A 27,465-nucleotide genomic window follows, 5' to 3' on the forward strand; every position below is an offset into this window, starting at 1 on the left:
CGAGTGGTCCCAGACATCTCAGCATATGTCCCACATTGTCCACATCAACCAACAGCTTTGTCTCTCACTAGCTTGGTGGATTCCAGAGTCCAATCTTCTGATAGGACTACCCTTTCAATCTACAGAACCTCAGATTACACTAACAACAGATGCCTCCAACCTTGGTTTGGGAGCCCATGTCAACAACCTGCAAACCTAGGGAACCTGAACTGCAGCAGAATCAAAGCACCAGATAAACTTTCTGGAGCTCAGAGCAATACGATACGCCCTATTTGCTTTCCAGGATTGCCTTTCCAACAAGGTAATCCTAATTCAAACGGACAACCAGTTAGCGATGTGGCACCTCAACAAACAAGGGGGTGCAGGCTCTTACCTGCTATGCCAGGAGGCAACGCAGATTTGGGCCTGGGCTCTCTTCCATTCCATGCTACTGAGAGCAACCTACCTGGCAGGTGTGGACAATGTAATGGCGGACAATCTCAGCCGGACCTTTTATCCCCACGAATGATCCTTAAATCCCACTGTAGCAAACAAAATATTCCACCAGTGGGGCTGCCCACGCATAGAACTCTTTGCGTCGATACACAACCGCAAAGTAGACAATTTCTACTCTCTACACAACAGCCACAAGACACCACCACGGGATGCCTTCACCCACTCGTGGACAATGGGTCTTCTATAAGCCTACCTCCACTTCCACTCATCAGCAAGACTCTCGTGAAGTTACGGCAAGACCAGGGCATAATGATCCTCATAGCCCCTCACTGGCCGTGACAGGTTTGGTTTTCCATCCTACGCAACCTCTCAATCCGACAATCAATTCGCCTGAGCACAGATCCAACTCTGATAACACAGAACAACAGGTCATTGCGTCATCCAAACCTCCACTCCCTGTCTCTGACAGCATGGATGTTGAAAGGTTGATACTACAATCCCTAAACCTTTCAGACACTGTGTCCCAGGTACTTGTAGCTTCACGAAAGCCTTCTACTAGGAAATCTTATTGTTCCAAATGGAAAAGATTTTCCTTGTGGTGCATGACAAAGGAAATAAACCCCATTTCCTGTCCCACAACAAACTTCCTGGACTACCTCTGGCACCTTTTCGGAGTCTGGTCTACAAACTTCCTCTATCAGAGTGCATGTCAGCATCATAGCTGCTTACCACAAAGGCATAGGAGATGCTCCCTTTGTAGGGCACTTTATGAGAGGCTTACTCCAACTGAAGCCTCCACTGCGTCCTCCGGTTCCGGCTTGGGACCTCAAGGTGGTACTGGCACAGCTCATGCGACCTCCGCTTGAGCCTCTACATTCCTGTGAGCTATGGCATCTCACTTGGAAAGTGCTCTTCCTACTTGCTTTAACATCGGCCCACAGAGTAAGTGAACTACAGGCACTGGTAACTTACTCACCTTACTCGAAATTTCTTCATGACCGTGTGGTGCTATGCACTCACCCAAAATTTTTACCAAAAGTAGTATCTGATTTCCACTTAAATCAATCCATAATACTACCCACAATTTTTCCAAAACCCCATTCACACCCAGGTGAACGGGCTCTGCATTCCTTGGACTGTAAACGTGCGCTAGCTTTTTATTTGGAACGCACTGCAGCCCATAGGAAGTCCACCCAGCTGTTTGTCTCCTTCAATAAAACCAAACTGGGAGTTCCAGTGGGCAAGCAGACCCTATCCACCCGGCTGGCGGATTGTTTTACTTTCTGCTACCAACAAGCAGGCCTTCCGCTACAGGGAATCGTGAAAGCGTATTCAGTCAGAGCCATGGCAACCTCAGTAGCACACCTCCGTTCTGTACCTATTGCTGACATATGTAGAGCTGCCACATGGAGCTCTCTCCACACCTTTGCAGCTCATTATTGTCTCGACAAGGCTGCCAGACAGGATTCCATCTTTGGCCAGTCTGTCCTACGTAATTTGTTTCCAGTTTAATAATCCAACTTCCTACCTGCGACCCTCTGTGAAATTCAGGCTGCCCTCCTACCCAAAACCACCCCAGTTGTTGTGCCTGTTGCATGTCGTTGGGTGCTTTTGGTTCACTCTATTTGGGCATCCTGTAGCTTGCTATTCACCCATATATGAGGACTACCATCCTGCTTGTCTTGGTAGAAAGCAGAGTTGCTTACGTGTAACAGGTGTTCGCCCAGGACAGCAGGATGTTAGTCCTCACGAAACCCGCCCGCCACCCCGTGGAGTTGGGTTCGCTTACATTTTATTATTTAATTTTTTGCTCGCACTTTTTGCTACAACCGAGACTGAGGGGGGACCCCTACTGGATACAGGGTTGGTGGCATGCTGGACATGCTCAGTGTGCCAAAGATCTAGAAATGTTGACAAAAGTGTTCCATGATTGGGCTCCATCCTGATGATGTCACCCATATGTGAGGACTAACATCCTGCTGTCTTGGGAGAACACCTGTTACAGGTAAGCAACTCTGCTTTATGAAGGCATAGCACTAGTAGATTATAATTTGAACATATTCTGAAATCCAAAACTACTTTTGACTCCATCTTTGACTTTCAGCAAAGATAGTATGTTATAAACTATTTGTTGCCTTTTTACCTCTGTTCAATTAATGCATTTTCTTTTAAATAAAGCCCAAGTGGATGTTCTGTCTGCTGCACTCAGAGCCTCCAACATGGACACTCAGGAAGATGGGACAGCAATAGCTGTAAATAGGAAAAGAGGCTATCAGAATGAGCTGACCCAGGAAGCCCGGCTGCACTGTGCACTAATTCAGGATGATTTTGTGCCTTTAATAAGTGAACCCGATGAGGTATTTCTGAGCAATCTCTTACAGTATGTAATAATCTGAGACTAGAAAAAGAGTGCTAGTAATGTTGCGGTACAGTTATGTCAATCAGCAATTCTGATTTGTCTAAAGACCAAATTCACACACAGATTTCAGGCTGTACACCATGCTTTTATATGTGCAGGCACTGTGACACAGCCAGTCCAAGAGATTGGCTAGTACTATTGGAGGGTGGAAAGAATGAGCCTGCCCAAACTGGGGATTTATATGAACATAAAAAATCTTATGTGACCCACTTTATCTGTCTGAATCCCTGTTGCCACAAAATTGGAAAGAACTATTAGCAGACAACGAGAAAACAGTCTTGAAATAGTTTGCAAATTTGCAAAAACCAAACGAGCAAGTTACTGTTTTTAGAATGCAGTTGTTTTTTTTTTAATTTGTGATTAATAACCATAATAACCCATAACAGCAAACATTATGCCATAATATAACATTCCAAGATCTACTCAACAATAAACAAATATTCAGTATTTTTTTCATATTTTCTCCCCTCCCCCAGAGAACTCAGGTTTTGTATATCAAAGCATGTTCAGAAATACAGTTGAACTTTTTATATGTAGGCTGCACTCGTTAAAGGAATACATTCATTTTGTCCTATTAGAAAGAGTAAAATAGAAGAGTGACCTTTAGGAAGAAATATGTGGCTGCGGCCTTGCAGGAGACCCTGATGAGCAGCAAAGAATCCGCCATAGTGATGTAATTCACTCTAGAGTATTACTAGCCTGACTGTTCTAGTGAGAACCAGGGCCCCCTACTGATCGCCAGTGATACCTGAGTCATCATCTGGTTTGATGTTTCCTGGGATTGCATCACAAAATGTGCTGTGCCGAAGATCACCATGGCTTGTATTGCACGTTAAATGCTTATTTGAGGAGAAATCAGTAGATCTTTCTAGCTTACAAAATCTGACAAATATATTAAAGAAATGATTCAAGTAAAACAGGGACTGTGTGAAACTAAGATTGTAGTTAAATTCTTTACTGATGAAGGTCTGTCTAGTGAAGGACAATTTATAGAGCTCTGAAAGTTTATCAGACAGCTCTGTGTCAGCTTGAATGTCGATACATTAAATGCTATCCTGTAACCTAATTTATTACTTGTAAATAAGGAAGTCCATATTCAGCATCATTTGTCTGGCTAGGTTCAGACTTAGCTGGACAAATGGAACTGTTAGAATATGGACCTCTCCTATTCACTGCTCAGGACTTAACCATTTTAATTTTTATCTGGCCAAAATGTTAGCCAAATAAGGTGGGGGGTTTCTGGGGCAGAGTCTGCTATCCAGCTATCTTTAATGGATAAACCCCAATGTTCAGCGTTATCTGGCTAAGTTAGTCAAATAACTTGAGGACTTTATGAAAGCAGCATAGTCATGCTGCTGAATGTCTGGTATACATTAGCCGGATAAGTTTATCCCTCTACAACTTACAACCCATCAAGGAAACCTCTTGTTATGTGGTTCTTTGTGCGGTTGCTAGCGCTGAGTCTTTGAAAACAGCTTGAAATTTGTGGGTAGAAATAAACTACATCATTTCAGGAGAATTTTTCTTTCCTAACAGAGTATGGAGTCTGCGCTTCGCTACATTCACAGTGAATCAGATTTGAGTACTAATAACAGCAGCCCTGAAGACGGAAAAAAATCTAAAATACAGGTAAAATTATGAGTTTTCTTTACTCTGAACATTGAGGTTTTGATACATGATTAAATAATTTTAATATTTGCTTGACATAAGCTTTTGCCATTATCAAGTTACAATGTTATTCGTTTTATAATTTGTGCTTTAAAAATGTTACTAATGCATAAGCTCCTGAGACTGTTGGCTTTTATTCAGTATGATAAAAGCCAGTACAGAAAAATACTTTTCTTTGAGGACAAGTAGGATGGTAGTCCTGACATGGGTGACATCATCAGGTGGAGCTTGGTCCGGAACTTTGATCTCAAAGACACTAGAACTTTCAAACATGCCCTACTGAGCATGTGCAGCTGTAGTTATCACCCTGGCCCCAGTCAGAATCCCTCAGTCTTATTTTCCGCGGAGCCGTGTGTGACATGGTATTCAGTTTTGCTCTTTCCTCATAGTTTTGAAATTGATTTTTTTAGAGCTGCAGCTGTTTTCTTTCCTTTACCTTATGGTAGTTTTATTTCCTTTTTGCTTTTTATTTCCACTGTCTGCCTACCGCATGGCGGGCCTTAGTTGCTGTGCAACCTGGCAGAATCTAATATTATCCTTTATTAAATAAATAATGCATCTGCAGTTTAGTGCATCTGCAGTCTGTGTCCTCTCCTTGCTTCGTCTGTTTTTGTACCTTTGTCAGGTGCTGGCAGGACTGACAGAATGCAGTCTCTGGGTGACCCGTGTAGGCCGCTGAGCCTGGGGATTCTTCTGAGTTCTACCCAGCAAGAGTTCCATGTCGTTTCTCCGATCGATTGGCAATGATGGAGATTCGGGCAGTGAAGAGATTGAGGACCACACCATTCCTCCCAACATTCAAAGGAACTAGTCTCAACGGGCAAGAGCCCTGGAAGACATAGCCTCCCCTCCTGCTTGCCTATGATGGCAGTGCAGTCTCCTTGTGAGAGAGGGTGAGCTGGAGCCTGGACAAGCAACTTGCTGCTTCACCTTTGGTGCCATGACCAGTTTTGGTTGCCCGTGCACATCTGTGACCGGTGCACCAATGATCTGCCACAATGTCAGGACCATTTCGGGGACCAGGAATGCCACTGAGTGCCATGGTTTCCCTTGATGCCTTTGAGGTGCCGGGGTGTCTTCGATGCCACGTGCACAAGCAAGCGCCATGCACTCTTTGAGTGTGCTGGCTGGGCCTTCAGTGCCATCGGTGTCTGCAGGCACCATAGAGTCTCGATGCACCAGAGGAACAGCATCTACCTTAGCGTCATCAAGCGCTTTGTGCCTCAATGTGGCAGAGTAGTAGCACCGACTTCTAGTACCAGGGACCAGGACTGTTATTGAGCACCATGGTCCCTCTCGATGCTATTGGAGCCGCCCTCGATGCCTTTGAGGCCATCATCACCCTCAAGTCTTTTGAGGTGCTTACGTGGCTGTCCTAGATGCCATTGAGATATGTGGCCTTGATGCCGTGGCCGCCCTTGATGCCATCGCAGTGCGGAGCTGCCTCCTTACCATCAGCACCATTGATGAAATCGAGGTGTGAGGCCGCCATGGAGGCCACCGGGCAGTGATGCCAGTCGTTGCTGCTCTCAACAATGTCAAGCACCATCGACGAGGCACTGGAATCTCCATTGAGCACCCTGGTTGCCCTTGAAGCCGTCAACCAGAGGAGCTCCTGAGAGCCCTCAAGTGTCACTGAAGCCCTTGGGCAACAGGGGTTTCGGCGAACGTGGTGCTGTCGAGTGCTGGAGTTGCCATCTATTCAAGGCACCCTGGAACACCAGGGCATTTAGGCGCAGTGGTCTGGTGCCCTTGACGCTCCTTTGTGATGTCCAATGGGGCACTGAGGAGTATCATGCTGTCCCATCATTGGTTTACGGCTATCATGCACCATGGATGCCAATGATCTTGGGGACCCTGAGCCTCTGGGATCAGGAGTCATCAGGCCCCACCTGGCTTTGTGCACTATCGATTCTAATGAGCGCTGTCGAGATCAACGCTAGCCATAGCTGCTGGCAAGGGATGCCATCAAGTTCCTGGCTTCGATGCTTTCGGTCATGTAGGTGAGCCGAGGGGCACTGTTGATGGTGCTGGCAGTCATCGGTTCCTTTGGGCACTGAAGCATATGGGGCCATGTTGGGGCTACAGAGCCTCTGCCTGCAGGCGCCCCTAGCATACTCGGGACCACAGGTCCATTGATGCCTTCAGGCATCGGGGTTTCTATCAGTGCTGCCGGGCAGTTGATGTCCACAGGTGCCTGGGGCCCCAGGGATAGCGCCATATACCGTCGAACTGGAACAAGACACGATCAAGCATCGGTGAAGTCCTGGATGCAGCATCACATGAAATCATTGATGCGATCCATCGTTGGTGAGCTCGAGAGCAATATGGGTCTCATAGGTGTCGTCACCACGGTGTGCATTGGTGGACGTGGTCGGATGCCGCAGTACACTACCAGCGTCAGTCGCCATGGACTTCTCTGTTGCTGTTCCATAAGGGAAACAACAGTGAGCCATTCCCGATGCAATTTTAAGAGCTCTGTTCAGCCTCTTGGAGCATTATCAGATACTGGGGATACCATGTGGGGTGACACCATAGAATACCACCCACCACCATGCAATAATCAGAGCCCCGGTGGTACTGGGGACGCCATAGTCATACTGTTCCTATTCACTCCATTGGGAGTTAGCATGACAGTGGAGGACGGCATGCATGGTCGGGTACAGTTGGGATCATCTACTCTAAGTGCCTTGAGCGCTGGCAAGCGGCATTCTTTCTGTCTTTGCAAGGTTCTGCCATTGTCGCATCAAGGTATCAGCCTCCTCGTCTGTTCTGCGCTATAAGGTGCTAGGGAGCACTGGCGAGGAAGGTGCCATCGAACACTCTGTGATTGCTTTTTGGCAGCCACAGACTCTAACAGGTGGTGTTCAGTCCTTGCTGTGCCATAGGATTGCACCCACAAGCACGGCAAGTGGGTTCATAGGTTTGCCGCCATCTGTAGGATGGGATCCCACTCTGAGTACTGGTCATCATGCTTTTACAGCGGAGGGCACTGTTCTTCCAGTTTCCAGAGATCAAACTGACCCTGCCCTGGTACCCTTAGGGTTTCCAGACCATTGTGTTGTTTCCCTCGTGACAAGCACAACAAGTTGTGCCTGAGGCACAGGACTGACCTAAGACTGTGTTCCTGGCCAAACCCGTATGGGGGTGGATACCGGCAGGATAGTGTTGGGAGTCTTCCCCTTCCTCAGAAGAGGACCAGGTCTTTCGATCTCTCCTGTGTTAGAAATCCCCTTTGTGGGGAAGCTCCTGGCGCTTCATCCCTTGCAGGTTTATCGTCAAACTGGAGCCTCGATTCTTTTGAATCTGTGCATCTCCTTGTAGGTCAGGACCGGGGGACAGCAGTGGCGGTCATTGGACTGTGTTTGCTGAGATCCCTCTGTTGATTACCATGGTGGCCTACCTCATCCGAGGATGGCCGCAAGTGGCAGATTTGGTCACTTCTGAACCTCAGCATCCAGTGACTGTAACTCAACTCTCACCTGGAGAATTGGAAGGTTTTTCAGGATTGGGAAGCTCCGATTCCTGTTGCTTTCCTTTCCCTTCAGGAAAGGGCGATATGACTGAATTTCCAGGGTGACCCTCATGGGTTCCCCCCTGGACGTCCACCCCTACGATGTATGTCCCTTGTTCTCTGTTTCCCGGAGAAGGGATGTCACTGCCTTTTGAGTGGCAGTCTCTCTCTATTCCTCACGGGATCCGAGAGCCGGTCGAGCGGTATCGATCTCCTTAGTTCATTCTAAGGCACAGAAGGTCTATTTTGCAAGGGAGCCATTGCAGATTCGGTCTCCCAGTCGTACTAGGAGTCTCCTCTTCGGGGTAACTCCCAGATGAAGATTAAGGGCTTTTTCCATCCAATGGGCGTTTTTCTTGGGGGACCATTATTGCCAGTCATTCTTGCCTGTGACACCCTACGTCAGTGAGGAGGGTTCTAGTCCATCTAATTGACAAGTATTCCTTTCAACCTATCGCTATATCCATGGCTGTGGGAGTTGGAGGATGAAGAACCCTGCAACAGCGGTGCTACTCTTTGGTTGCAGTGGCTTGCAAGCTATAGTTCCCCATTTTAGGAATAACCCTTTTTGCGGACAGAGTCCTGGTTCATGCAATGGTTGTTCCATTTACTGGACCGCATGCTTCCTCGGGGGAAGTATATATAATCATGGCTGAGGTATTAATAACTAAGCCAGGTTGGTGGACAGTCTGTTCCGAGATCACACTGACCCTGCCCTGGTACCCTTAGGCTTTCCAAGCAGGTGTAGAAATCCTGTTCTACAGACATTTGCACTTGCGGCACCTTGGCTTTCTGTCTCTTGGTGGAGTGTTTCTGGATTTCTTTCCTGAGGGATTTGCTCTCAGTTTCAGCTGTTCCAAGCAGGCTGAGGGCATTCACTTGGGGTTGAGATACAACCTAGCGACTTGTTCTTACCCCTGCGGTCTGCTCCTTGTGTTCTTCGCTCCTTCCGACTTACAATTGGAATGTTGAGGGGAGGGGAAGAAAAGCTAAGGCATTCATGGTATATCTTAGTGTATACCTGCAATGAAAGATACATCACTTTTTCCTGCATTTTTGCCAAATTAAGGTCAGTACTGCCTTTAGTTTTTCTCACTTCACTGGGTTGTCCAAAGTGTCTTCCTGCTCACCTGAACTATCCTGTAGACAAGATGGATAGCCCTGCCTTTGACAGGGTGCAGTATGAGTGAGCTTCAGGCCTAAATTGTATCCATGCTTGGGGATTGGGGCTAGCAATCCCATTCAGGGATTGCTTTTTTTATCCTCTAAAATTCTTGATGCTGCCCTGCATGGTCAGCTGTATCTGGTACTGTGGCATGTAGGGTCTGATTATTCTTCCAAGCGTTGCTTGGGTTTTTCTGCCCATTGTGCCTGTCAACCAAACATGGGCACACTTCTGCAGATGCATTCTGTCCTTCAGATGCCAGTAGACTGCATTTTCTTTCTGGAAAGCTCTCGGAACCCAGTTGGTTTTTCAGTTGTCTTGTAATAATGAAGGAAACTGTGCGGTCTTCATCCAAGTGTTCTTCTCTTGTTTACATCTCTAGACTTTTTCCTAAATCTAGGAGGTTCTAGACCTACAGTCGTTATCAGGGTTTACTGATCCGAAACCCTGTTTCAAATGTTTTCTTTGATGCAGAGTATGTTTCTTGCTGGCATTTGCATCACTCCCGTGCCTTAGGCACCTCTGCTATGCATCGGGTTTTGTGTCTCAGTCTTTTCTATGGTTTTCTTTTTGTAGAACCCAACTCTTTTCTCGCCTAGACTCCTTTGTGGGTCGTGGGTCATGTGCCTTATGGGCAAGAGGGAAAGAGGTGATGCTTTCAGCATGCAGTTTCCCACTTTGTCCTGCTCAGACAGCCTATAGCTTGGGAATCACCCATGTGTGGGGACTACCTTCCTGCTTGTCCTCTGAGAAAGCAGAGTTGCTTACCTGTAACAGATGTTCTCTAAGGAGAGCAGGATGTTAGTCCTCATGAAACCCTCTCGCCTCCCCTGGGAGTTGGTTTCTCCATGTATTAGCTATATCATGGACTGAGGGGCTCTGCCTAGGGGGAAGGGTGATAACTACAGCTGCGCATACTCAGTAGGGCATGTTTGAAAGTTCTAGAATCTTTGAGGTCAAGTCCCGGACCGGGCTCCATCCGATGATGTCACCCATGTGTGAGGACTAACATCCTGCTGTCCTCAAAGGACACCTGTTACAGGTAAGCAACTCCGCTTTACTGTATTGTCTGCATGACAGAATTTGTGATACCTTTTAGCTGTCACTAAATACTATCTTTCTCTCATATCCAAGGATGTTGTGCCTCAAGCCTTGTTGGATCAGTATTTATCCATGACTGATCCTTCTCGTGCACAGACTGTTGATACCGAAATAGCCAAACACTGTGCTTATAGCCTTCCTGGTGTGGCACTTACACTTGGTAGGCAGAATTGGCACTGCCTGAAAGACACCTACGAGACACTAGCATCAGACATGCAGGTATGGTTTATTTATTTATTTATTTGTATTTTTCTATACCGGCATTCACGGAGTTCGTATCATGTCGGTTTACATAAAACAAGGGGTGAGAAATACATTATAACGTAAATAACTAATAACATAAGAGTATACATTAAAAAGTAAAACAAGTGCATGGAAGAAAAAGTTACAATAAAACGGGGGTCATTCTAACTGGGATTAGAGTTAGAGGAAAGATAAAAAGTTTAACAAGAAGTAAAACATTGTAATGATTGGTAGATAGTGACTGTTTCAGTTTAATAGGAAATGGTAGAACATTGTATATTTTATTAAGTGCTACTATAGATAAACTGGATGCATATTATTTTAGCATTGCAGGTTATGTGATCAGCATGAGGCGGGAAAGAGGCCTGTTCAGTCCAGTGAAATCTTAGGGAGAGAATACAATGTGGTGTTATCCAGTATGTTGAAAGCTGTCCTGCCATTAGTTAGTGCCTATGGTCAAAGAAGACAACCAGGCATCAGGAAATGCTTGTATGTCTCCTTGTTAAAAGGAGTGAAAGTAAAAGGAAGCCATTCTGGTCTTGAAACCTGCAGGTTGAGTTGCGAACTGGATACAAAAGAGGCGCATGTCATGCTTGCTCAAACATGACTAGTTTACTGCATATCTTGATCACCAGCAAAAGGAATACAATGCATAATAATTTTTCGATTGCAATAGGACATGGCAGTGTTGCTAGGCAATATTGTTGACATAATTCTTGTAAATATTTTGTACTGCGCCTTCTTCAGGGGAATAGCAAAATCGCAACAAGAAAAACAAATGCTGTTCTATTATCGCAGGGGTTTTCAATCTTTTTTAAAAAATGTACCCCTTCTGTCTTATGCCCATTTCATACTGTGTGGATGAGGAGGAAAGGACATCTCCAGTAGCTCTGCAGTGGTGCCCCTGAAACAGTGGTTTCCTTTGTGGCCATAATGGTCATGAAATCCTAAGGCCAGCCCTGAATATTCCAATAACTACCAAAAATACCAAGAGTTAATTCCATGATAAGATTTAGCAATCTTTCCTCTTGTCAGCCCTTTGAATCCTTTCCCTGGCTTTCTTTCCATTTTACCTTTTATGTCTCTTCCCTATCTCTGTCTCGGCCTCCTCACTCATTATTAGATCGTGAGCCTTAATGAGCAGGGACTGCTTTTTTGTGTGTTTGCACAGCGCCCCCCTATGTCGTGTAGCGCTATAGAAATGTTAAGTAGTAGCAGTATCTATTGCCAACATTCTCTTTTACATTCTCATTTTGATCTTATCCACTTCTTTCTGCTGCACAATATCTCTTCCCTTCTCATCTCACCGATCTTTTGTCTTTATCTCGTACTATTCCACCTACCTGCTCCGTCTTTAACCTCTATTTCCCTCTCTACTATCCCTTTCTATTCTTTTCTCACTTTTTCTCACACTTAACGTCTTGCTTTCCTTTCCTACATCTCCCCCTCTCTCGCAGTCCTCCACCCTCTCCTTTCAGTCCCATCTTTTCCTCTGTTCTCCTTTTCAGTCTCCTCTTTATCTCCTTCCCCCAGTGACCACATCCCAGCTTCATTCATCCTTCCCTAATGCACTCCCTGTGATATTTAGTCTTTAGCCCCTCTCCCCCTTCCCCAATTATCTGTTGTCTCCATGGGCCTTTCTTCTTGAGCAAGAGGCCATCCTGGGCCTCACCAAAAGACTGTAGTAGTGGTGGTAATTGGTCTTGAGAAAGCGTGGGCAGGAACTGAGCCAGTTCACGTGCTCCACTTATGCCCAGCTCCCTCCTGTCTTCCATAGAGAAAGCAGGGAATGGAGCACACATGCTGGCTCAGTTTCCACTTGCGCTCTTCCTCACAATAGATTACCACTGCAGATGATATAGTGTTGTTAGAAGAATGGCTTATAGTGACAATTTAATGATGGGAAAGAAGGACTGAATTGCTTGAGAGTCCATCCTACCTTCTTCATCCCTTTCAAGTACCCCTAAGGGTTTATGTTCCTCCAATTGAAAATCCCTTGTACTGAATTAGTTAAAGCTGTCCTTCCTCAAAACCTTGGGAGAAATTATTCTCATAAAACCTGCTGCCTCCTGATCATATATGCGCATCAGGTTATTAAAAACTCCTAGAAGAAAATTTCAATAAATGCAAGTAAAATTTTCCTAGCGTATAGCCAGATGGACTCAGGGCCAATGGGTATTGTACGAAACCAGTTTTTTTTTTTTGTTTTTTTTTTAAATGTTTATTTTAAATTGAATAGCTGTTACTGGGATAATGTTGCTTCACATTGCTGACTTCACAGATAGCCCTTGAAGGAAAAATTAAAGAATATAGCTTATAAATGGATACGTTTTATTAGAAGATGCTTTTGTTAATCTGTATGTCCAGCTGAACATTTCTGCGATATGTCAAGTTTTGCGTTCTTTCAATAAGTTAAAAAAAGATGCTGAGAATGGGAGCTAAAATCCACATAGGATTAATCTATTGCATGCATTCATAGAAATTTGAAAACCAAAAATGATATTCATATAGCCAGATTTCTGCTATACAGGAGAAATTTCAGTGTATCTTGTTAGCCAGCTTGCTAAATCTGATGAGTTCCTGATTTAATACTTTTCACCTAAGCAGAATTTGTTTTACTGCACTAAAGATATTGCTGTCTCCATGGGAGGTGAAAGTGGTTGAAGAATGTAGCTTTTTCTTCATTTTACCCTCATTTTCTGCCTCCCTCCCTCTGCCACCTACAGTCCCCTACTTTTACAAGATGAATACCTGAGCATTTCAGGTCATCATTCAGGCCAAAGCCTGTGAGAAGGCCTTCAATGGAGGTTGCACATTTCAGTGCTTTAGTTGACCATGCATCAGCAGTCTTGTGTCCGCCTCCATCATCACCTGGCTGCTTTTCCAGAGCAAGAGAAGCATTGTGTACTCTGTATTGCAGTTTTTCCTTTCTGGCGATTTATAAAATTAAGGCCATTTGGTTGCATATCTATGATCTCTCTGGTCAAATTTTTTAAAATACTGCACAATAGCAGTGACTAGGAGAACATACAATCTGATGTTATTTTTAAGGCAGAGATGTTCCTCTAGTCTGCCCTCGATCTTTAACACAGTAGAATGCTGGACCTTGTCTTAGCTGAAATTCTTCCATGAACGTGTTGCCTCCAGGCTTTTTCTCCAGTGCTTGAAAAAAGAATGTTTTTCCAATAATGTCAAAATGGCAGATGGAATAGTATTGTTTCATGTCTGTAATTTATTTTTTTTATACTCAAACAATGGATATTGTCATTTAAGTGCCTCTTGCTCATAGAAAATTCTGGAGCAGAAAAGTTTAGGGGATTTTTTTTATGTGCGTGGTGGGGTTTGTTTTGGCTTTAAATCAAATTGGCAGAATTGTTGTAATGGTGATTATAGCAATCATTAGAGCCCCACTACATTGACAAATTGAAGTGCCCTGTTTTTTTTCTAGGTTTATGTGTGCTAAAGGTCCCTCAGGGCTGGCTTTCTGAAGTTTCTAATATTTGCTGGAAACACAATGCATTGCTTAAATGTAAGATACATTAAACTGCAACAGATCAGTATCTGCAGCTTTTTTCCTTATTCAGAATAGGAGAACAGCTACTGCATTATATTTTTAGCACTGTGCCATCAGACATTAGCTGTGGAATCTAAACTTGGCCATGAAATCTTCAGTCATGTGTAGCTTTTCTTTATTCACTAATAGTTGCTTATACCTTTGCAGTGGAAAGTTCGAAGAACATTAGCATTCTCTATCCATGAGCTAGCTGTTATCCTCGGAGACTCGCTCACAGCTGCAGATCTGGTTCCCATCTTCAACGGGTTTTTAAAGGATCTTGATGAAGTTAGGATAGGTGTCTTAAAACACCTATATGATTTTCTAAAGGTAATTTACAAACTTTCACTTTACCATCATAGATACTGTTATTAATACAAGGGTTTTCAACCGTTTGTGAAATTGCCTGAAGAAGGGATAATGTGGTCCTGAAAGCTTACACCTCAAAGCATTTGTTATACTTAAAAGGGTATTCTTTCTTTTGACACCAATATAGTGGGAATTGCTGTTGCCAAAAACACTTTATTCAGTTGGCTAGCAGATTGCATCTCCTTCTGTTATGCCCAGGCAGGCCTGAAACTGGGGGTGATGTCAAGGCTCATAGTGTCAGAGTCACAGCAGAGTTGATAACCCACCTAAGGTCCGTGTTCATGGAGGAGATCTGCACGGCTGCAACGAGGAGTTCTCTCCACATATTCACATGGCACTATTGCTTGGACAAAACACCTAACTTGACAGTAGGTTCAGCCAGTCTGACCTGCAGAATCTCTTTGAGGTGTAGAGCTCAAATCCATCCCTGCTATAGAGACCATTGTTTTTATTTCAGGCTACCTCTTTACATAAAAAATATAAAGAAAGAAGTCTTGCGCTACTTAAACCAGTTCTTGTTATGCCAGTTGGCACTGTTTTAGTATCCCCTTTTTTTATTTGAGGCAATCTGTACCTAGGGTTTCACAGAGGATGTCAGTATTCACAAAACCCACTTGCCTCTCCTTGGAGTTGGCTTTTCCAAATTTAAGCTAAGAAATTAGACTAAAGGGTGCCCATGCGTGAACATGTGGTGTCGTCATGCCACACATGCCTAGTAGGGCACAGTCAAAGTTCTAGGAACTTTGCCATAAAAGTTCTGGGACAGGTTCCATCAGATGTCACCCACTTGAGAGGACTGACATCCTCTGAGAACACCTGTTACAAATAATCAGCTCTGCTATATTTAAAAAATTTAAATGTAAACATTTTTTATTTACCCTTATCTTTCTCAGCTGGATTTAATATATTTTGCTATTTAGTAGTTTCCAGCCATTTCTGGATTTTCAGTTTTTGTTATTTAAAATACTTACATTCCACGTGTCCAAATAAAATTGTTCCTAGAGGATCACAGAATAACACATACATAATCTTAATTTACATTGCATAAAAAACAAAGCAAGACAAAATGTAATTATCCTAACAAATTTTGTACATATTAAAATTCAAAATCCTTTGGGGAGTAATTCTTAAAATTGTTATCAAAAAATAAAGTTCCCTGTACGTACCAGGATCAGTCCAGACTGCTGGGTTATGCCTCCCGTCCAGCAGATGGAGTCAGAGAGAAACTGAAAAGGCACCACCCCTATAGCCTGGTGCGCCCCCTGCGATCCTTCAGTATATCTCTGACTCCAGCAGATGAGAGAGCATAACCTGCGGTCCTGATCTCTGGAAAAAAAAAAAAAAAAAAAAGTTAAAGAGTGGAGAGAGGTTTCCTCTACCAGATTTGATTTAAGTTTTCTGGGGTACTCCTGTGACTAGAACAAGGCAGAACCTGAAGTAGGGAGCCGTAGCAGGCAAGGCAGGGCTTTGCCCTGGAGCCTTTTCCCGGAGTGCATTCCTGCCCTGCCCTGTGGGAGGAGGGGGAGGATTCATCGGTGGGCCGGTCACTCTCCCCCTCCGCCTTCTTGAGACGCTTGTTTCCTCGGAGAAGTTTAGCAGAGGGAAATCCTCCTTTCTGCAGGCTCCAGAAGTGTAAATAAATAAATAAATAAATAAAGAACAAACTTGTGCTGCATTTCCTGGCTGCCGGTGGCAGCGCTATTGAGTCTTAAAAAAAAAAAAAAAAGAGGTAATTTTTTCTTTCCTTTGCTCCCCTGCCTGCTGTCCTCATCTGGGCCTCCGGAGGGGGTGGCCTGCCACCCGACACTGTTCCGCGCCATTTTCGCACCGTTTTCTTTGCAGTGAGAATGCCCAGGGGAGTGGTCTGCACCGCTTGCGGAGAATCAGGGCTCCGGCTCTCGCGTGAAGGCCTCTGCTCCCGGTGCATCCCCGGGGGCAAGGGGCCTTTGCGGAGGGTAGCCCCGGCCGGGAAGTCCCTCCCTTCGCGGCACAAAGACTCGGGCAGGCAGCAGCGTGGCTTGCTCCCGATATCGGGGCGGCGGCCATTTTAAATCGCGCAGCGGCCATCTTGGATTAGCCCAATCGAGACGCAGATTCCTCAGGGAAGGCAGAGGATGATGATCCTCTGTCTCCACCGGATTTGAGCCCATGCCGGCCCCGCGGTTCTGTTGAGGACATCAGCTTGCCACCTTTGGGGGCCAAGGGGGGGTCATAAGAAAAGACCTCATCCCTTCTCCTCTCATTTTGTACTATTACTTCACAAGGCTTATCTGGAGGCCGAAGCAGAATGGGAGCAGGGGGCTCCGGCTCCTGATAAGCGTGGGAAATTTTCCACAGGTCTCGAGGGTCTGGGGTTAGGAGACTCTGGCCCAGTCCCGGCTCCTAAGCCTCCGCAGCACACTCTCATGGATCCTTTCCCACAGGATCCCCACGCCCCGGACTCAGGGGGTGACATGGGGGACACGGATCCTGTAGAAGGGGATGATCCACAGGTTCTCCGGTTGTTCCATAAGGAAGAATTGGACCCCTTGATCGCGCATGTCCTTCAAGAACTGTGAATTCCAGTGCCACATATTGACTCAGATTCCTTGCCAGGGGATTTGGAGTTGACGGGGCTCCGCGCGCCTTCACACGCGTTCCCTTTTCATCATAAGCTTTCTCAGATTGTGTCCCGGGAATGGGATGCTCCGGAGGCTACCTTGATGGTTAGCCGAGCTATGGATAAGCTTTACCCGCTCCCTCTTGAGGCCTTGGAGCTGCTTAAGGTGCCTAAGGTGGATTCCGCAGTTACCGCCATTGCTAAACATACCACCATCCCAGTTACGGGGGGCACGGCCCTTAAGGATCTCCAAGATCGAAAATTGGAAGTATTGCTCAAGCGAATTTTTGAGGCGTCAGCTCTGGGGGTACAGGCGGCGGTTTGCAGCTGCATGGTGCAGAGGGCTACTCTCCACTGGGTACAGCAAATGTTAACAGCTCAGGATCTGCCTCCAGGGGAAGCGGAGCAGGCAAACCGCATGGATTCGGCGGTAGCCTATGCGGCAGATGCCTTGTATGACCTTCTTCGCACTTCAGCCCGCTCCATGGCGTCAGCAGTTTCCGCAAGACGCCTCCTATGGCTCCGTCACTGGGCGGCGGATTCCTCGTCCAAAGCGCAGCTCGGTTCCTTTCCTTTTTGGGGTAAACTTCTGTTCGGGGACGAGTTGGAACAACTTATTCGGTCCTTGGGAGAGAACAAGATCTTCAAGTTGCCGGAGGACAAGCCAAAATCATTCCGTTCCTCGGGCACCTTTTGTGGTCGGTTTCGCGGTCAGCGCCGGTTTCGCTCCGGAAGAGGTTCTTAGTCATATGCCCCACGGCAACCGCCTGCACGTTCCCAAGGATGGTCTCATTCCTTTCGTGGCCGGTGACAAGTGTGCACGGGAGCGGGTCAGGCTTTCACCAACAGTAAGACGACTCAATGAGGGGACGCCGGTCCATCCCTCCGTTCCGGAAGTGGGAGGTCGCCTTTTTCACTTTCGGGAGGAATGGGCCAGAGTAACCTCAGACCAATGGGTCCTCGACATTATCAACCACGGCTACGCTTTGGATTTTGCACAACCTCTCCGCAATTTCTTCCTCATTTCTCCCTGCGGGTCGCGGGACAAACAAAAGGCGATTTCGCAGATGCTAGCGCGGTTACAGGCTCTGGGGGCTATAGTTCCAGTACCGGTGGCCGAGCAAGGCACAGGTCGCTATTCCAACTATTTCATCGTCCCAAAGAAGGAGGGTGCTTTTCGACCAATACTGGATCTAAAACAGGTCAACAGAGCTTTGAGAATCCCGCGCTTTCGGATGGAGACCCTGCGCTCTGTCATCGTGGCGGTCCACGAAGGCGAATTTTTGGCTTCTTTGGATCTCACAGAGGCATACCTGCACATAGGGATCCAGGAGTTTCATCAGCGGTTTCTGCGGTTCATGATCCTGGGATCCCATTACTAGTTCTGTGCTCTTCCATTCGGCCTCGCGACAGCCCCGAGAGTCTTCACCAAGGTGATGGTGGTCGTCGCTGCGAGCCTCCGGAGAGAAGGTGTGCTCATACATCCGTACTTGGACGACTGGCTCATTCGGGCAAAATCAAAACGACTCTGCGAAGAGGCAGTGCAAGCGGTTCTTCTCAGTCTGAGTTCCCTTGGTTGGGTCGTCAACCACCCCAAGAGCCAGCTGATTCCCTCCCAGAGATTGGAGTTTCTGGGAGCCTTGTTCGACACCAATTTGGGCAAGGTTTTCCTACCACAGGCAAGGATGGAGCGCCTGATGGCGCAGGTTCGTCGTCTATTAGCTCCGCCTTTGCCGGTGGTGTGGGATTATTTGCAGGTTCTTGGATATATGGCGTCCACTCTGGAGTTGGTTCCTTGGGCTTTTGCGCATATGCGACCCTTACAGAGAGCGCTCCTGTCTCGGTGGGACCCCAAGTCGGAGGAGTTCCGGGTGCCTTTATCACTCCCAGACCTGGCCAGGTCCAGTCTGCAATGGTGGTTGCAGCCGTCCCATTTGCTCCAGTGCGTCGATTTGGAGCCCCCGCAATGGATCATCATCACGACGGACGCCAGCCTGTCGGGTTGGGGGGCGGTCTGCCAATCTCAGTCTGCTCAGGGACGGTGGATGCTTCCGCAGACCAAGTGGTCCATCGATCGTCTGGAGACCAGAGCGGTTCGCTTGGTGCTGCAGCGTTTTCTCCCTCTGATTCGACATCGAGCGGTTCGGGTCTTGTCCGACAATGCGACTACGGTGGCTTATATAAATCGCCAAGGGGGTACCAGGAGTCATCTGGTTGCTTCTGAGGTGAGCAAGTTAATGGATTGGGCGGAAAAGCATCTGTCTCGCATAGCGGCATCCCTCATAGCCGGGGTCGACAACATTCAGGCGGACTACCTCAGCCGCCAGCAATTGGATCCGGGGGAGTGGGAACTGTCTCAAGAGGCACTCAAACTCATAGTTCGAAGATGGGGAACGCCCCGAGTGGATCTCATGGCGACACGCCTAAATGCAAAGGCAGCTCGCTTCTTCAGCCGCAGACGAGAGCACGGGTCAGAAGGTGTGGACACGCTCGTTCTTCCATGGCCCGCGCGTGTTCTCCTATACGTCTTCCCTCCGTGGCCACTGGTAGGCAAGGTGTTGTGTCGGATAGAATCCCACAGGGGTCCGGTCATTCTCGTGGTGCCGGAGTGGCCAAGGAGGCCGTGGTTCACCGATCTGATCAACCTAGCGATGGACGGTCCCTTGCGCCTCGGTCATCTGCCTCGCCTCTTGCGGCAGGGTCCAGTGTTTTTCGACCAGGCCGATCGCTTCTGTCTAGCGGCTTGGCTTATGAGAGGCGTCAATTGAGGAAGAAGGGATATTCTGATTCGGTCATCACTACTCTTCTTCAAGCTCGTAAACAGTCTACCTCGGTGACCTATGTGCGTGTATTGAAGGTGTTTGACTCTTGGTGTCGCGGATTCTCCATGTCCCCAAGGCAGGCTACAGTGTCTCATATTCTGACATTTTTGCAGGAGGGCCTAAAGAAGGGCTTATCCTATAATTCCCTTCGCGTACAGGTAGCGGCCTTAGGCTGTTTTCGCGGCAAAATTGACGGCGTTTCCATTGCCATGCACCCTGATGTAGCCAGATTTTTGAAGGGGGTCAAGAATTTGCGACCGCCGGTAAAACCTACCTGTCCTGCTTGGAGTCTGAATTTGGTTCTTCGTGGCCTTTGTACTTCTCCTTTTGAACCGCTGAAGTGGGCTACACTCAAGGATCTAACTCTCAAGACTGTTTTCTTGGTGGCTATTTGTTCTGCGAGGCGCATTTCAGAGCTTCAAGTGTTGTCCTGCAGGGAGCCTTTCCTCCGTATTTCGGCCTCAGGGGTTTCGCTTCGTACTGTTCCTTCTTGCCAAAGGTAGTTTTGACTTTTCATGTGAATCAAACTGTAGAGCTACCAGCATTTTCCGGGGAAGGCTGTGAGGCGTCGGAGCTTAGGCGGTTGGATGTTCGACGGGCCTTATTACGGTACTTGGAAGTAACCAATCCTTTTCGATTATCTGATCACCTTTTCGTCTTATGGAGTGGCCCTAGGAAGGGGTTCAAGGCTTCTAAGACAACTATAGCCTGCTGGCTGAAGGAGGCTATTGCTTCGTCTTACATTTGTTGGGGGCGCGCCGTTCCGGAAGGTCTTAAGGCCCATTCCCTGCGTTCCCAGGCGGCGTCTTGGGCAGAGAGTGCTTTTGTTTCTCCTCAGGAAATTTTCCGGGCGGCGACTTGGAAATCCTTGCACACTTTTGCTAGACACTACCGTTTGGACGTGCAAGATCCGACGGTAACTTTGTTTGGCAGCGGTGTGCTTCGAGCGGGACTGTCAAGATCCCACCCCTTTTAGGGCAGCTTGGGTACTTCCCAGCAGTCTGAACTGATCCTGGTACGTACAGGGAAAGGAAAATTAGTACTTACCTGATAATTTTCGTTCCTGTAGTACCAAGGATCAGTCCAGACGCCCGCCCATGTCCGGAGCAGTCCCGTCAGTGTGTACTTGTATTTCAGACTTCCTTTATGGTACGCATGCACGGGTATCTTATCGTTCAGTTCAGCGGCATTTTCAGCCGGGGTTTTTCCTCGTTTTTTCCAAGAGTTCATGTTTCACTTGTTCTAGTCATGGGTTCTTGCCTAAGATTTCTTCTATCATTCTGCTTTATCGATTATACTGAAGGATCGCAGGGGGCACACCAGGCTATAGGGGTGGTGCCTTTTCAGTTTCTCTCTGACTCCATCTGCTGGACGGAGGCATAACCCAGCAGTCTGGACTGATCCTTGGTACTACAGGAATGAAAATTATCAGGTAAGCACTAATTTTCCTATCAAATATCTGAGGCAACAGCTTGAGAAAACACTAGACACTTAACTTTCTTCCTAAATGCCAAATATGTGAAGCTCCCCACATGGGTGGGAGTTTCACATAAAAATAAAAAATATAGTGCTAACATTTTATGCATATATCCAAAGGTATCTCACAGAAATAACAATTCTGTTGCAATAGATCATTTAAAAGTCACTAGTAATGTGATAGAAAGTAATTTATATTCTCACTTCAGATTATTGTGAAAGTAGTTAATTTGAAGGCATTTTATTTTGGATGCATTATGCTGACATCAGTACCACATTTAGATCCTTTTTCAGGAAAGACCATCCTCTACATTCAAAGTTCTTTATTTTCTGTTTAGGTATTATTGATGGCAGGACTGTGATCAGGACATTTAAAAGTGAAAAGATGAAAGTGTTGAAGCTGTATTTTAGATACTGGTTTCAGAGAGAGCCACAAGAGAGAAAACTAGTCTTATCACAAATCTGTTGCTGCCACCCTAGCTTGTTGTGAGTGGGCGATGTTGGTAAAGGGGGACCTGCCAGAAGGGCACATATTCTGGAGTGGAGGAGCGGATATTCCATTCACATAAAATTTTAAGAAGTCGATGATTTGTGTGCACAAGTTCTGAAAAAAATTTACATCAATCTTTTTCAGCTTCTTCATCTTGATAGACGGCGAGAGTATCTCTACCAGCTGCAGGAGTTCCTGGTGACAGACAACAGTAGGAATTGGCGTTTCCGAGCAGAACTGGCTGAGTGAGTACTTACTTTTTGGTTTAGAAATTTCAGTTTTCTTCAGAACTATTGCTGTCTCCTCTTCATTGTTATAATTTTATTGCAACTACAGACTAAATGAGTGGAACCAGTGGCCCTGCAATTAGTACTGCTGGTTTCCACAAAGAAGAACTGGATTTATTGCTTGTTCTTCTACCAGGGAAAGGACGCTGCTTGTACTGGCATGGGTTAGAGGCCATGCCATGACATTGCTGTAATTGTTGAGAGCTGAAAGAGTGATATAGAGGGGGAGGGGACTGTAAAATAAATCAATGCAATCTTAATCACTCTTTATTTATTTAGCTGTCTGCTGCCATTGTATCCCTGCATAGCAGGTTTGATCCATGTCTTTTGTCATATGAGCCTAGTGAATAGCACTTGGTTAGGGTTAGAAGATATTGTAGTAAAAAGAAATAGGTGCAAGGGGGAAACAATAAGATAAAGTATAAAAGAAATACCAAATTATCTGCTTAAGTTGTCAGGGACATCTCGGGTCTGGGAATTGCATATATATGTTCTCCTCCTCCCCAAAAAATAGAGACTTGTCAGCCCAAAAAATTATTCAGGTTATGCTGGTATGAGTTATACATATTATTTAGGTTTCATATTCAAATATCACCTATCAAAACAGCATCAGCTGTAAAGATGTGAAAAAAAAAATATTTCCTAGCTTGTAGCCAGATGGACTCAGGACCAATGGGTTATGTGTTCCTCTGCTAGCAGATGGGAGATGGAGTCAGGTTTCAAAGCTGACGTCACCCTAGACATACCCCTGCAGTGACCTCAGCTCTTCAGTATCTCTCCATCTCCTAGCAGATGTGGACGCTATCCCCACACTAGCACGGTGTTAGCGGGATTGCAGCACAAACAAAGAAATGTTTTACTTTCACTTTAAAAGAAGATCGAGCCCTGCTCTCCTGCGGTCATACCTAAGGATCCCTCCCCCAGTTAATATTTCGTGAGGCGATTGACGAGATCCCTCAGAGGTGTGCCTTGGTCCGGTAGCCGGTTCCCAGCATGGTCTTAGCTGCTGAAGCAGCTGAAAGGTAGCAGGTGCAGAAGCCGAGAACGGCGGTGAAGGCCAAAGCCCTCTCACCCCGCAGCTGGAGACTGTCTCTGTACTCAGCCGATAAGAGGTAAGTAGAGAAGAACTCCTCCGATCCAGAGACATGGAAGGGCTTCGGTAAGTCTTTTCTTGCTTGGCGCACCGTACCAACTTCGTTCTCAATCTCCGTTCGGGTGAGAGAAGGGGGTTCCGAGCGTGTTGAGTGGCCCCACAGATAGGCTAGGCCCTGTTTTCGGCTCACTCAGCTCTCCATGTGGCAATCCATGGGGCGCCATCTTGCGAGCGGTTTGGTACAGCGCCATTTTTCCCCTTCAGCCATCGGTACGTGCGGTGCGGGCCAGCCTTCTGTGCACCTACCGTGCGCGTAAATACGTGCATAGCTGCGCACATTACTTCACGCACAACTGACCGTTTACACATACGTGCGTCGAGGCGATTCGTTGCACGCGAGATATACAAAAATCGGCTAAACCTACAAACCACACAGGCCATGACCCGCAGCAAAGAAGCTCAGGTGGCATTCTCTCTGCGCAGCCTGCCATATTAGAGCTGCACAGTCTGACCTGGAAGCCTGCCTATGTAGCACTGTGAGGAGGCCCAGGGAGGGCTGGATTCTCAAAAATTCTCCAAGCCTGGCCCATCCCAGTCAGAGGACAGGTTGGCCGCGACCTTATCCGATAGCTCCTCAGACCTGAGCAATTCCGGGATGGCATCGTCCCCGATAGAGGGCAGTTCACGGCCACTGTCCCGGTTCCCTCTGGGACAAATATGGATCCGGCGGCCTTCTCTTGGTTGGAATTCTTGCAGGGCCTCCAAGCCTTTGTTCAGGCACAGTCAGCCCCGGTCCCTGCCTGAGTTGCGCCCCAACAGAGAGGGCCTCGCTCTCCCGGCCCTGCCTGCGGCCACGAGACATGCTACGCCTCAACAAGAGTATCCCTGATAGGGACCCAGATACCACGGCTGACGACGGAGATCCACTGGAGGATGGAGAAATCCCTCTAGGCCTGGAAACATACCAGACCATGCTCCATTTGTTCCACAGAGATGAATTACCGGCACTAGTCTCCTAGACCGTGAAGACTCTGAGAGTTCCAGGCACGGACCCTATGGTGGAATCAAAGAAGAACCCCATCCTGGTGTCCCTTCGTAAAGCTTCTTGCTACTTCCCAATGCTAGAAGCCATCCAGGAGTTAATTGACCTGGAATGGGATGCCCCGGAGGCAAGCTTTAAAGGAGGTCGGGCCTTGGAAGCATTGTATCCTCTGGACCCAGTGGTCAGGGAACGCCTGCATTTCCCCAAAGTGAATGCTATGGCCTGCACTGTCTTGAAGCGAACAACTATCCATGTTGAGGGAGGGGAGGCTTTGAAGGATGCTCACAATAGGTGGTTAGAATCCATCCTTAAGCAAGCCTTCGATGCGACAGCAATGACACTGCAGATCACTTCCTGCTGTACCCTGGTGACTCGCTCCTGCTTGCTCCTCGCGAGAGAGGTAGATAGCTCTGGGTCGCATGCCGGAGAGGCGAGTGAACCCGCCGCAGCCTTCCTGACAGATGCAAGCTCGGACCTAGTGCATACCTCAGCCAGAGGAGTAGCCTCAGTGGTAGCGGCCAGAAGACAGCTATGGATGCAGAATTGGTCAGGGACACAACCTCTAAGGCCAACCTCACAAAGATTTATTTAAAAACTTTTCTATACCGTCGTTTAGTAAGGAACCATCACAACGGTTTACAAATAGGCACGTAAATAGGTTTGGTTTATAATTTGTTTAAAAGGTGCCAATAAATTTTTCAGTTACATGTTTCAATAATATGTTATATGACAAGTGGTTTGGATTTTCCATTTATATGATTAATAGAATAACCATACAAGTTTTATACTGTACTTCTCTTACATTAATACTTCATTATGAGAAAATAATAAAAGTAAGCAATTACACTATTAGGTGACTTTATGCTGTGTGTAGGTGTTCTTTTGCATGTTCATTTGTATTTCTTATTCTCCGTTCTCACTGTGAAAGGCTTTTTTGAAGAGCCATGTTTTTAAACTTTTTTTGAAGAGTTTTAAATCTCTCATTAATCTTATTTCAAGTGGCATTGTGTTCCATAATATTGGACCAGCTAAAGATAGTGCTCTCTCTCTAACTTGGGTCAGTTTTGCTGTCTTGACCGAGGGGATGGTTAGTAGAGCTTTATTGGCTGAGATGCCCTTTAAGGGTTCCCTCCAATTCAGAAGCAAGTTGGAGAAGCTAGCCAGTAAGTGGTGCAAATCTCCTGTGCCCAAATAACTGGAAGACATGAAAAAGAGGTCTCAGCGCCCCTCTCCCATGAGGAGTCTGACCAGGGGCTTCCAGCCCTACAGAAACCCATAGTTTGTCACCTCGACCCTCGGGGAGAACTCAGTCCTTCCGAAACCGGCAACCTAAAAGAGGGACAGGCTTGGGCTCAGCCTGATCTATACACAGGAAGAGGAGATAGGGGATCGACTTTCCCACTTCTACCAGCAGTGGGTCAAGATCACATTGGACAAATGGGTACTGGACATCATACGAGAAGGTGCGCTCTGGAAATTTGCAGCATCCCTCTGGTCAGGTTCATGATATCACCTTGCCACTCCCAATTCAAGAAACCAGCAGTGGAATCCACACTGATAAGGCTTCTCAGTCTGAAGGCTATAACTCTGGTACCCACACCCCAAGTAAATACGGGGTGTTATTGCATCTATTTTATCGTGCCCAAGAAAGAGGGCTCATTCTGGCCCATCCTGGAATAAATAAATAAATAAATCTCAAGAGTGTCAACCATCATCTGAGGATATTGCACTTCCACTTGGAAACTCTTCATTCTGTCAAAATGGCAGTGCAACCAGGAGAGTTCTTAACCTCCCTGGACCTCTCCGAAGCCTACCTTCATATTCCAGTCCATCAAGACCACCAGTGTTTCCTACGCTTTGCAGTACTGGGCCGCCATTACCAGTTCCGGGTGTTACCCTTCAGTCTGGCAACCGCCCCCAGAACATTCTCCAAAATTATGGTGGTCGTGGCAACAGCACTGAGGAAAAAAGGGATCCTGTTGCATCCCTACTTGGATGACTGACTGATCCAGGTGAATTCAGTGGAAGAGAGCCTCCAGGTGACCAGCAGGGTCAGGTCTCTCCTACAGGAACTCGGTTGGGTCATAAACATGGAAAAGAGCAGCCCCAAGCCCTCCCAATCTTTAGAGTACCTGGGGGCCCGATTTGACACCAAGCAGAACAAGGTCTCCCTCCCCCGAGGTTGATGACCACAATGCACCCCAAGGTTTGGGACTATCTTCAGGTCATCAGCCTCATGGCATCAACTGTAGAAGTAGTACCGTGGGTGAGGGCTCCCATGCGGCCTCTCCAACGCTCCTTAATGTCACACAGGAACCCACTGTCCCAAGACTACTCAATTCGACTCAACCTACCAACGGAGGTATGCTCTCGACTCCAGTGGTGGCTACAGGAAATCCACCTAAGCAAGGGTGTAAGCCTATCCCCAGCAAGCTGGATCGTCCTCATGACAGATGTGAACCTCTGAGAATGGGGAGCCCACTGTCAGGAGCCAACAGCCCAGGAACAATGGACCAAGGAAGAGGCGAACTGGAACATAAACCACCTGGAAGCTCGAGCGGTCAGATTAGCATGCCTGCAGTTCAGCCACAAGCACAAGGGGCAAGTGATCCGGGTGATGTTGGACAATGCAACAACTGTTGCCTACACCAACTGCCAGGGAAGAACCAAGAGCCATCAGGAGTCTCTGGAAATAGACCCCCTTATGGAATGGAAGGAGTTAAACCTGCAAGGGATCTCTGCCTCCCACATCGCAGGAAAAGACAACGTCACAGCGGACTTCCTCAGCAGGGAAAGCCTGGACCCGGGGGAATAGATGCTGTCGACCAAAGGCTTCCAGCTTCTAGTAAATCACTGGGGCCTCCCGGCCATGGGTCTACTGGCCACATCTCACAATGTGAAAGGCCATTTCTTCAGTCACAGACTAGATCAGCACTCCCAAAGGATCGATGTCCTCGTCCAGACCTGGCCAGAGGAGGGCTTACTGTACGCCTTCCCCTCATGGCCTCTACTGGGCAAGATCATCTGCCAGATAGAACACCACAGAGGTTTAGTCCTCCTAGTGGCCTCGGATTGGTCCAGACGCCCGTGGTACGCAGACATGCGAAGGCTGCTTGTGGGGAGTCCTCTGTACCTCCCCCCACACAGGGATCTTCTCCAGCAGGGCCCAATTCCTCATGAAGATCCATC

General features: G+C 47.1%; 1 protein-coding gene across 3 annotated transcripts in view; it reads left to right on the forward strand.

Moving 5' to 3' along the window:
- Positions 1–27,465, forward strand: part of PPP4R1 (protein phosphatase 4 regulatory subunit 1) — a 249,425-nt gene that overhangs the window by 179,426 nt on the left and 42,534 nt on the right. For all 3 annotated transcript variants that reach the window (XM_029590990.1, XM_029590992.1, XM_029590993.1), the window contains 5 exons: positions 2,614–2,792; positions 4,391–4,483; positions 10,336–10,521; positions 14,267–14,428; positions 21,999–22,099. In XM_029590990.1, the coding sequence (XP_029446850.1) occupies positions 2,614–2,792; positions 4,391–4,483; positions 10,336–10,521; positions 14,267–14,428; positions 21,999–22,099 (721 nt within the window). The remainder of the gene's footprint in view (positions 1–2,613; positions 2,793–4,390; positions 4,484–10,335; positions 10,522–14,266; positions 14,429–21,998; positions 22,100–27,465) is intronic.

Source organism: Rhinatrema bivittatum, chromosome 2 (genome assembly GCF_901001135.1).
Source record: "Rhinatrema bivittatum chromosome 2, aRhiBiv1.1, whole genome shotgun sequence".
NCBI classification, from domain to species: Eukaryota; Metazoa; Chordata; class Amphibia; order Gymnophiona; family Rhinatrematidae; genus Rhinatrema; species Rhinatrema bivittatum.